Raw genomic sequence first — 12,509 nt, 5'->3', positions numbered from 1 at the left:
TCAAAAGTTATAATAGCCGGCGCCAGAGTTCCCATGTCAGCTGAGGCCAATTTTTGTTTGATATAGTTAGAGAAGGATATTACGTGTGATTTTCTATGAAATCTAGATTTCTATACCATGTAAATATTAAATAGCTTATCTTAATATTAACGTGGTATAAGAGTGGTCATTATAGAAATCCACATTTTTTAAAATTTTCTTTATTTATTAAGTAAGGCGGTCCCTGGTCAGACTATGACAAACCCGCCATGTGTTTATGCCACGTTACTATACCCAGCAAGGACATTACTGTACCCAGACAGGGCCATTTTGCATAGAGTTACACATCCACATTCCGCTCCAGAGCAGACTAATATATTGTCTATGCACAGTATATAAGGCATACATAAGTTAGTTCCAGTCTATACGCAGTATATAAAGTCTTTCTATCCAATTCATAGGTCACATTTCATGTCTTCTTGACTTATGCATTGCTAGGAATTGCAGCACTCAAAACTCGGTAATGAAAAATAAAAATCAATGAATTAGGATTGCAGCGTTTTATCTACCATGATGCAGCACAATGAGCTGCATCGTAAACGAATTGTATCACATCCGCTAAACTGCAGCACAAGGAACTGCATCATAACTGATTACCCCGGTTATCAACATGCCCAGAGCGATGAACTGTACATCCTACGGACAGAGCATCGTGAACTGTATACACTGAAAGGAAAGAATTCATGGGATACCTGATTCCTGGGGCAATGCGACGCTGTCACCCCTCTCGCTAGTGGACGAACCAACTTTTTTCAAAGTTAACCGACTTTGAAAGTGGAATGATAGTGGGTACTCGACACATGGGTCACTCTATCGAGGAGATGGTACAGAAACTGCACTATCCCCGTTCGACAGTATCAAGAGTGTATCGGGAATACGCCATTTCCGGAATAACATCTCATCGTGGATATCGCTGTGTGCGGAGAAAGGTGGTGGATGAACGTGGCCGTCGATGTCTGTTTCGCATTGTTTCAGCCAACCGGAGAGCGACAGTGGCACAAATCACCGCCGACTTCAACGAGTGAGGTGCCAGAAACGTCTCCACCAAGGCCATCAGGTGATCATTAGCAGCAATAGGTTATGGGAGCCGCCGACCCCATTGCTAACACCACGACACAGGATTCTATGCCTCAACTGGCCGAAAGAACATCGGCACTCGGCCTTGGATGATTGGAGACGGGTCTCTTAGTCCGATGAGTCCCGTTTCCAGTTATTTCGAGCGGACGGGAGGGTGCGTATCTGACGGAAACCGCACGAAGCTATGCACCCGTCACATCAACAAGGAACTGTTCGGGCAGGTGGACGGTCGGTAATGGTCTGGGGCGTGTTCAACTAGCACATGTTGGGACCTCTGATATATCTAGACGCATCTGAACGGTCCAGGTTACGTATCCATCCTTGTAGACCATCCGCATCCCTTCATGGTCATCGTACACCCACAGGGCAATGGATTCTTCTAGCAGGACAATGCGCCTCCCCACAGAGCCGTGATGACTAGAACATGGTTCGAAGAGCATTCCGCAGATTTTACCACCATGGAATGACTTCCCCGTTCACCGGACATGAACCTTGTGGAGTATCTTTGGGATGCTGTGGAAAGGTCCGTTCGAGCTTTGGATCCTCCATCCAGGAAGAGGAATTATGGAAAGCGGCGCAGCAAGAATGGATGAAAATGCCCGTGGAACGCTTAGTGAACTAATGGACACAAAGCCTCTCCGTGTGACTGCCTTTTTCCAGGCAAAAGGTGGGCCTACTCGTTATTAGGTAGGTAACCCAGGATTACTGTCCACTCAGTGTATATATCTTTATTGCAATCAGAAGTAATATAATTTTTAGTTACACTGGCGACTGTTGCAATACTCATAAAAAACATATACTTTTAACATACCGTTATAAAGAACAGTTATTTGCATTGATCTTTGTACAACTTTTACTTGGCGACGACACTTCTTAAAGGCCGTTAAGACGAGTACTGTCACTGATTATACTCCTTTTATAGGTTTTATCACCAATGTAAATTAACAACACGCATGCAAATTCTTTTAATCAGTTTCGCAAGAACATAACCGATGTACACGACAACACACTCTGAAACAGAGCATCTCTCAATATAGATCACATTGAACATCTTCAGATCTCAATTTGCGATTTGAGAAAGACCCACAATGAAGTCTATTTCTGTGATTATGTTGAGAAAATGACTTCATGTGTCTGTAATTAAGGATTTATTTTCTGTACATATCACTAACTTTTGAAAAAAAAAATAATAATAAAGGCCTTACTTTTCGATTTACCCTCGTAACTCTTTTTTTTTTTTTTCTTTTTTTCTTTAATATACTGTAATGACCATTAACCGGAAAGCATTTCCTACTAATCTTTCAAGCTATCAAACCCTTCAAAGTTAAATTGAAATCAACATATATCAGTACTCCACGAATCTCTGAGCCAAACATCTTTCACAAAGATTGAAATTCAATTTTCGAACATGTCATTAAATTTCAAAGATTGAAATTCAAAGACAGAATTGGTCCTTAAAGGAAGAAAGCGAATACAACACATCCGGGTTGCAGACCGAAAGGGATAAATTCAAATAAAGGGGTTTGCGGTCCCTTCATTTGGATTTGGAGAACTGGGTATTCCCAACATTAATTCTGTCACCCAGGCTACCTGAACTCTAGGACTGGCCGTTGAGGACAGATACGGCTTTTTGTAATGAACCAGGAATTTTAACCTTTTAAAGAAATGTAGGCTTCATCACATTTATCTTAAAGTTTCCCTTCTACCCTTCTACATTTTTCCCTGCGTTTTTAAAGTTGCCAATGTTACTGAGATAAAAAAAACAAACAAACGATATAATGTTTGCCAGTTGGCGGTCACAGTTCACAGTCACATTTGCATCAACCATATAGCTCTTAGGGATAAGAAGGAAGTAGATTAATTTTGAAATGTCTTTATTTTTTATGTTTCACGACTTCATGGACGGAGGACTTTAAATATTAGTCATCATGCCAATTATGTTGATGCTTTTCCCATCAGTCTGCCTCCTATTATAATACCACGCTCAAACTCACAGAAGTCATGCTTTATGGGCATGATTTGCATATACTACTTTTTGACAAGTTTTATATGATTCCCCTGACCGATTAGCACGCATACAGTATACCCATGCATCTTTGGGGTGGGCAGTAGTCACGATCTCCGTCCTTCTGCATAGTTTGGTAAAGCTCTGGGTTCGAATCCCGTCCAGACAGAAGGAATTTTTATGGGATTCCCCCCCCCCGTTTCAATGTGGCCGAATATTTAGGATTTTCATCCAACAAAACATGTAACACAAAAAATGTATACAAAAGAGATAAACTGCACCAAGAATAATTTTTGGAATTCTAAAAATCAACAATTTCTCGTGTACGATATCGTGGAAGCGATTGTTCCAAAACAGATAAATTTCAGAATAATAATACACAGGGTCGCATTTAGGCATAACCCAAGTCATCGCTTGCGGCCTCGCTGTTCGAGAGGGAACCTCCCCCGTTTACTTTTCTAGAGATAAGATTCGTAATTGCATATTTTGACTTCACATGCTCTGGTTTAGGGTTTCAAAATGTGTAAATCCGTTCTTGATAATACAGCTTATTTTTGGAGAAAATAACAACACACAAAATTATAAACCAGTGATATATGATAGGCTGCATAAGAAGACCACAATAGGCAAAGGCTAGCACGGGAGAACAAACATTTTTGGACATTATCATAAATAGTGCTCCATTAAAATGGAACGTTCTCTCTCGGTAGTCCAAACTTTCTCTAGAGACAAATTTTAGTACATTAGATTTACGAGTGGCATTTCGAAGTAAAACAAACATATCTAAATCCTGATTTTCCAGAACAGCAAACGAACAGCTCACTGTGGTAATGGTAGACGGTTCTCTAACATTTCCATTAATGTTAGTGTTCCCCAAAGTTCAGTACTTTCTCCCACTCTTTTCTTCTTGTATATTAATAACCGTTTAGCACTGACTGGAAGTCCTATCCACAGCTTTGCTGATGATAACACACTACAATTCACCTTCCAACTTGAGAAACCAGGCACTGCACAAACAGCTTCAACTTCTAGAATATCTCCACCATCAATTTCTTAAATGCCAATCTTCAGGTGATTTCCAATAGGGCGTAGAAAAAGTAGAAAACTCGGGTAACCAGTACGTCTAAAACTCAGTCCTGTCTTATTTCTTGCCAAAAAAGGGAAAAAAAAAAGGAAAAAAAAAAAGAGTGTACTGCTCCAATGCTTATCTTCGATGACACTCAGTTTTCCGGAGAAGATTACTGCCCAGAAATCTGAGGATAATCCCCTGTACTGGGGATTACCCTGATTTATAATCTCTCTTGGCAAAAAGCACATCACCAATATTGATTCGGCTACATCTAAAAAAAAAAAAAAATCGCCCTAACATGGAATATTGTTCCCACATCTGGAGTGCCCAAAACCTCTTCCAAGCTTCTACACTCCATTCAAAATCAGGTTAATTAATGACCAGCGTCTTACAAAGTCTTTCCACTCTTTCATAAAAATTCTGTTTCTGTTGCATGCCTTTTCCATAGATACTTCCATAAGCATCGAAGAGTGATGGAATTAGAAGTGTCAAACACTTGTAATTCCGTCACTCTCTTCCAAACCAGTTGAAACATGTGCGCAAACAATCAGCATCCAATCATGGTCTAACTCCAAACTCACATAACCAACTTTTCACTTCTTATTTATCCTTTCTATTTATTTCTGGAACAACCTTTCTTCGTATCTCTCCAAAAATTGCAGTCTGCAGAAATTCAAGTATAATATCAACAAATATGATCTATATTTTCAGTCTTAACCTTGCATGGTACAAGTACTGTAGGTTCTAATAACTTTCGTGTTTGGAAATTTTCATTTAATAATAATAATAATAAAATCTCTATACAGGAAACTTAATGCGATCAGCGAATCTGGACCCTTTATTCCTTATAGAACCTTAATCTCGCTAAATACACTGAGTGATCACTGAATTATGACCACCCCTATGAAAACTGAATGCGACCCGTTGACCACGTGAGGTACGAGAGTGCGCAGTTAGTCGATCTACGTAGCATAGATAATGTGTCAGTGGTTCAGTAGGTAGTAAAATTCCGAGCGTGATGGGTAAAAGGGAGGATTTATCGGACTTTGATAAAGGACAAATTGTGGGAGCTCGATGAGCTGATGCCTTGATTTCCCAAACGGCTGAACTAGTGCGGTGTTCGAGAGCCGCCGTTGTTAAAGTGTACCAGGACTGGCGTCAAGATGGTCGAACAACGACCCGACGGCAAAACTGCAAAAGTCAGCGAAAGGTTGAAGTTAGAGGTGAGCGCCGGGTCCGATGATTCGTACAGGCGAACAGGCGCAGTACTCTTAAAGAGTTGACTACCCAATACAACATGGGCCAACCCGGAACAATATCTGGCATAACCATGCGTCACACGCTCGTACGTACGGGCTATACCAGCAGACGACCGCAACGGTATCCTCTCCTAACCAAAGTTCATCGGCGTAAAAGACTCGCCTGGTGCAAAGAGCATGCAAGTTGGACGTTAGAAGACTGAAAGAAGGTGTGCTGGTCGGATGAGTCACGTTATTTACTCCACACTGTGGATGGTCGTGTACGGATTTGGCATCAACAACGTGAGGCTCTTGATCCATCATGCATGGTATCAAAAGTGCAGGCCGGTGGAGGCGGTTGTATGGTGTGGGGCGTGTTTCACTGGCAGGAACTTGGACCCCTGGTGCATGTGGAACAACGTATCAGTGATCTCCGCTACCGTCAACTGCTTGCTGACTGTGTACACTCCGCTATGTTACACTTTTCCGAATGGCGATGGTGTCTTCCAAGATGACAATGCGCCGAGCCATCGGGCACTTGTTGTGCAGGAATGGTTTGAGGAACACAGTTCTGACTTCCAGCATATCGATTGGCCACCGAACTCCACCGATATCAATCCCATAGAGCACTTGTGGGATACTATGGAAAGGCATATCAGGCATCTCAATAAACCAATCACCTCCATACCTGCATTACACACAGCTTGGTTGGCCATATCTCCCGAACGCTTTCGACATCTTGTTGAATCAATGCCAAGTCGGATAGCTGCTGTACTGAAGGCAAAAGGAAGACCTACGAAGTATTAGGTAGGTGGTCATAATTCAGCGATCACTCAGTGTATATTCAAGGATGTAACTCAGATCATCATCATCATCATCAGCCGTTTTCAATCCACTGCAGGATGAAGGCTCCTCCAGCAACTTTCCAGTTCCTTCTGTTTTGTGCAATGGCCATCCATTTACAACCCACGAATTCGCGAATTTCATCTGTCCCTCTCCGTTGTTGTCTTCCAGGTTTTCTTTTAGCCCCTCTTGTGTATACCATTCTGTTATTTTCTTAGTCCATCTGTCATCATGTCTTCGAGCTATATGCCGTGCCTAAGCTCATTTCAGTTCTTTAGCTTTGATAAGAATGTCCTTGACTTGAGTTGCTAACAGTCTGATTCCTAATATAATTCATTCCATTCTTCGCTGTGTAGGTTTCAGCTTCTCTTCCATTTCAAACCAAACTGCATTGATATCGTCAAATTTCGAGGTGAACAAATGATTTAACGCTACACGCTATTAGATAAACATATCTCCTCTAACTCTCCTCATTTTTTGTTTCCTGTATTGCCTAAAACATCGGCGACTGAAGGAATTTCCAATATTTCGGGAAGGTAGTACTTAAAAGAGAGCAAGTCATTCGGCCTTCACACTTAAACCAGTTTTGTTTCTGGAATATGCATAAGGGATCATCAACAGTAGGTCACAATTTAGCGAGAACTTCCGTACTTCGCACACACGGGCAACCGGAACTAAGTACTCGACTTCCGATTCCACGCTATGCAACAGTTGTGGGAATATTTACAGTCGTTACAGTGAATGTCAATTTACGTTTCTAAATGGAACTCTGCCATTCTCTCTCTCTCTGGCATTCTTGCAACCTTAAGATGACGCCATGATTAGCAGAAATGCAAATGAGCCGGTTTCGCGAAAGCGTTGCTCCATGCAGGACGGATGCCTCAACTTCTCTGGAAGCAAATGAGCAAGCTGGAAACCATTGCGTCATCAGTTCTCCTTGGCAGTTTTTCGTGCCACGTTCTAGGGACTGACAACGTTACGCTGAACCGCACTTTGGGTCTAGCGCTGCCGCTGACTGCATCGCGTTGCCTTCTGGGAAAAACCGCATAATGAGGCCGTGACGTCACCGTCTTGAAGGCCGCCCATTTTTCCCGAAGCGTAGAGCCGAGCTCCCATATATGGTAATCGTCGGTTTTCCGGTTAGCCGATGTGGTAACTAAGTGACGAACAGGCGCCCAATGGGAGAGTCAGTGTGTGCTTAGCCACGAGCGGAGGTCGTAGCGCGGGAGTATTGCGGCAGTGAGTGAGCACGGACGGCCGTGACCATGTTGCCTTTCGAGACGCCGAATATTTTTGACCAGTTACCGCGTTTTGTGTTTAAAATGCCAAGAGTCGTGCCCGACCAGAAATCCAAGTTTGAATCGGACGAACTTTTCCGACGCTTGAGCCGAGAGAGCGAGGTAATTATTTTTACCACTCATTTTTCGCATTCTTACACGGTTAGTACGCGAAGGTCATACTCAGGTGAAATGACTCGCCCACAGACCCACTTCGGAATGCGCTGGATGCAACCTTGTGTTTATCCCGGAAGTAAAAGTTTTGGTTTGAGAAGTCGTCTATCTTCGCCTTGATGGATTAGCTGTGTGTGCCGTTTTTTGATCTTTTTTTTTTATGTATATTTTTAATATGGTTGTAGAAAGGGAGGGTGGGAATTGCTCTCTTGAATGACTACTAACCTCGTGTTTCTTACCTTACAGGTCAGATACACCGGATACAGGGACAGACCCTTGGAAGAAAGACAGATGAGGTTTCAAAACGCCTGTCGAGAAGGTCATACAGAAGTGGTGAGTAACACGTATTTCTTTCACTCAGGTGTTTTCGCTTCTGGTACTCCTGAAACACACGCACGGTAGTGAACAGCAATTTATAACAGAAATCCATTACAGCTCCATTAATAAAAAGAATTATTGCAACTGCAAAATAAAAAAAATAAAATAAATCATTTGTTTACATTTGTCTGTTCCACAAGCTCCAAGTGGTCAAGCGCGAGAGAAAAGGTATACACGCGTTTAAGTTTACATGGTTCAGGCCCATGTGACTACTAAATACATTGACGCTCTTATATTCATTATATCTTTTTGCTTTATAAAAAAAGTTGACCGTGGTTCGAGCTAAAGTGACTATTTAATACGACGATGTTCTTGTATTCGTTCTATCTTGTCAACTCCTCCGACACTTATGTGGTCGTTCCGGAGTATAAACAGAAAATTTATTTATTTTTATAAAACTTCTTTTTTATAAGCGCTAAAAAAATAATCCATACAGTATCCAACACTCCTTTTCAATTTTCGGTCCTTTTGGAAATACAATTTTTTCGCAGAACTCCAATATATTTTAAAACGGTTATGTATCCTTGCACAATCAAAAACAAAACAATTTTTATTTCTCCTAAGAAACACTGCATTACAGTCACTGACCAGGAGGTACATGCATTCTATTGTACAGTAAAATGTAACGTAATATACAATTATACAATAGAGTGTAATACAGTATTTGTTATTCATTTGAAGCTTATAATACTTATTATTAATTAATGTAAATGGTACATTTTTACATTTAATGCATAACTTATGATTCGATAAGAAAGCAATGAAAAATTTAACCATAATTACATAAATTACGTAATCAAGTGTGGGCTTCACTTGTAATTATCATGTTAATGATTGATTATTATTCCCTGTTTACGCATGATTATTGCATTTAAATCTTTTTAGGCTTATGTATAAATTAAATTGTTGTACATTCCGATCGCTGTAAACTTTCCAGCTGTGCGAATGCACTTCTCACTAGAGGTGGCGTTTCTTCATTCATCATCCTTTACTTCAATCAGGGCCCCATAAGCAAATCCTCGATCTTTGGAGAGTCGAGTCTCCCAGTTAACAGTTTCGCTAGTAGAGTATTATGATGTTTTTTTTTTTTTTTTTTTTTTTTTATTACAATAATCTATTTCTACGGTGTAATCCAAGTTAGGATAATAAAATAGCCCTTAGGATGGTAAGCAGCTGTAGTGGTTCTGTTTATCTAATCCTAGGAAGACTTTAATAGTAGTTTCTGAGGCAGAGGACCAAATTTGTGATACGTTGTACAGATGGATGGGTATGACACATCTTAAGATATATTTCTTAATAAGGTTGGGGTTCCTAATGCCTACCAACTCTTATGGGGAGGTCCAAAGTGCTGCATAAATTTACTTCTTTACGTGTTCAAAGTGTGAAGTGAAGTTTACCTCAACACTAATAATATTCAAACTTTCATTACGTTTCTATGTGAACTTTTGTTATACAACGAATTTCATTTAAACAAACCAATAAACATTCACACCTTCTCGCACATAAATATAATGACGGTAAACTCGAAAGAGCTGTCGTGACAGATGATGTTTCTATCAAGTCCTACAAAATTTTATGCAAAACACTTCGGTCTATCCTTGGAATGACTAAAACCCCTTAATTCCACTGATCAAATATTACACATTCAGGGACGGATTTGTATTTAAATCTTTTAAAATACAAATCCAAATCCGTTATTTTCGGATACTAGACAAAACATCCGTACTTGCGCAGAGATATCTGGGAGAAATTTTTCAAATAACGTCCAAAACAGAACCTGCCAAATTACGGACAAAAGCTAGTTATCTTTGACGTTAAGCCCCGAACCAAGCAAGGAAGGCATGTTTATTCAAACTAGCTAAATACAATCAGGGTTTTAATCCAATGTTAGATAAAACTAGCTAAATACAATCAGGGTTTTAATCCAATGTTAGATAAAACTAGCTAAATCCAATCAGGGTTTTAATCCAATGTTAGATAAAACTAGCTAAATCCAATCAGGGTTTTAATCCAATGTTGGATAAAAATTATTTACCACGAGAAATATGCAGCCATCCTGATTCTGTTATAAGCATTAATTCTTCTTGTGTTTAACTTTTAGAGTTTGAGCTGTAATTTCTATTTAATCTACAAATGAGAGCGAAATTTCTATAAATTATGAATACATTTTATTCGAATATATCCATAATCCATGAGCTTCAGTATAGTACATGCATGGTGTATCACTTTCAGGCGCAACGGGTCGGGCCTTCTAGTGTAAGGCAGATGACTTTAGCACGATCAATTTCTAAGACGCCCCAGATGATTTGCAACTCGTTCTGGATTACTTCAGAGATGAGCATTGCAGAACGATTTTAAAATCAATGTCAAGAAATGCGATATTATCACCTTTGATTATCGCAGAAAAACATGTAAAAACGATTATATAACAAATGCCGAAATGATCGAAAAGATAACAAGTTTAACGGATCAAGCTGTCATCTTTTCCACTGACTATAGTTATTCTATTCACACATTAAGGAAATATATAGCCACTGCACGTTTATACGGAAATTTTGCATCTTTCAAGCAGTACCATTCTGCCTTCAAAGAAATTTGAAAGCTACTTTCTGTATGTTAGCTGCAGCCATTTTGAAAATATTTGATCCGACTCACTCACTGTGCTGCGCAGAAGTCAATATTGATACTCTGAAAAGTGTAATTCGATGTACACACATGATGAAGTTTAAATTAATAAAGCATTAAAGTCGTGAAAACATGTTAAAATTAACGTTTTTGTCGAGAATAACAATGGCAATAGGCTTAAATTAACATTTCTGGTGTAGCAATACGCTTAAATTAATATTTTTTTGGTATAATCATGTATTGCCATGGTAACACCAAAAAATATTCATTTCGACGTACGTATTGCCATGGCTACACCAGAACATTTTTTTTTGTGTAACCATGGTGTACACCAGAAGTGTTAATTTCAACGTATTACCATGGTTACACCATAATATTTTTTGGTGTAACCATGGCAATACGTTGAAATGAACACTCGAAAAAATTATATGCATTATATCGTTGAAATGGAGATAATTTTGCTTTAAAATTATATATTATATGTATTGTTAAATGTTGATAGTTTTGCTACATACATTAAGTTCCCTCTAAGTAAAGATGCCAATACTGTAATTTGAAAACTTAGTGGCTACCATTTTATGATTTATTTGACCTTGGGGTTGTTTATGGCACTAGTTTTATCACACTGCAATATACTGTAAGTGCTCCTTCGCCAACTGACTTGCTGCGAAACCAAATTCATAGCCCCGAGAAAATCTAAAGGGTTTAGAAAAAGGGGAAAAAAGTAAAAGAACTAACCAAGGATAACCCCTAAAAGGCATAATTATACGGTGTTTGAATGCTGGTCACAAAATTCTCGAGAGTGAACGAGTCTAACGAGCCCGAAAATGCTCATTCGGCTTCGTACGACGGCAATCTGCCTCTAACCGGGCAGAGCTCGCAGTTCACTCTGCAAACGTGCGACCGCCAATTTCCCCTGTTAGCGCCTGAAGAAGAAATTGTTCTGTAAAATAGAAAATTGCTTCTAAGAGGTCGTAGTTGTAGGGGCGAGGGAGGCAGTGAAACTATTAATGACTTTATACTTCACTGCAGTCCTGTATATACTCACGTATGATCAATTTTTCTCTATTTACAGGCTTTCATAGCGACAGGCACGAACCTCCAACTGGTCTTCAGTCCGTGTACCAACGGGTACAGTGAAGGCTGTGATTTCGACAAAGAACAGGGAAAAGTGAGTGTTAATTTTCATTTAATCATACTGTTTCATTTAATCATAATTGATGCGATGCGTTTTTTAGCTTTTAATTTTAGCGGAAATTCAAGATATGTTGAGTGCAGCATTTGTTGCTGTCTGTCAAATCAAGCTATTGGAATCACTTATCGAAAAGCAAAAAGATCAATTTCCGAGAGAAGCATACAACAAATAAGATCACTGATAGCAGCAAAAATAAAAAAAAAAAGTGGCCACCGTAGCCTCTTTTTTTACACGTGCCTTGAGTGACAGGGGTTCAAGCCCGTGACTGATGAATACGGTGCTGTTTCTTGTATTCAATCTATCATGCGAACTCCTCTGTTTATACTCCGGGTCGTCCCGGAGTATAAACAGAAAATTTATTCATTTTTATAAATGCAAAGGATCTCAACTGTTGAAGCATGCAAGCTAAATATCATGGTGATAATTATGAAACATATAGTATGTTCCATGTAGTCACGGTGATACATTTGAAATGTGTGGAAACATAATAACGTCCAACTATTAGGATTCTTTTACAGTATTAGGATGCTCGCAAAAAAAAAGATTGGAATACCAAAAGAATATTTAAAAGCATATTTCCATTCTCCTC

The 12,509-nt window shown here is 39.6% G+C and overlaps 1 protein-coding gene across 1 annotated transcript in view; it reads left to right on the top strand.

Moving 5' to 3' along the window:
* Positions 1-7,481: 7,481 nt before the first annotated feature.
* The window catches only part of LOC150082591 (protein big brother-like), a 95,121-nt gene continuing 90,093 nt past the window's right edge, over positions 7,482-12,509 (top strand). The window contains exons 1-3 of the mRNA XM_090378705.1: positions 7,482-7,671; positions 7,969-8,055; positions 11,801-11,896. Coding sequence (XP_090234831.1) covers positions 7,537-7,671; positions 7,969-8,055; positions 11,801-11,896 — 318 coding nt within the window. The 5' untranslated portion in view covers positions 7,482-7,536. The remainder of the gene's footprint in view (positions 7,672-7,968; positions 8,056-11,800; positions 11,897-12,509) is intronic.

The sequence above is a fragment of the Mastigoproctus giganteus genome, chromosome 7 (assembly GCF_048544385.1).
Source record: "Mastigoproctus giganteus isolate SK-2022 chromosome 7, ASM4854438v1, whole genome shotgun sequence".
In the NCBI taxonomy this organism is placed as follows: domain Eukaryota; kingdom Metazoa; phylum Arthropoda; class Arachnida; order Uropygi; family Thelyphonidae; genus Mastigoproctus; species Mastigoproctus giganteus.
This window is presented reverse-complemented; position numbering and strand designations above follow the sequence as displayed.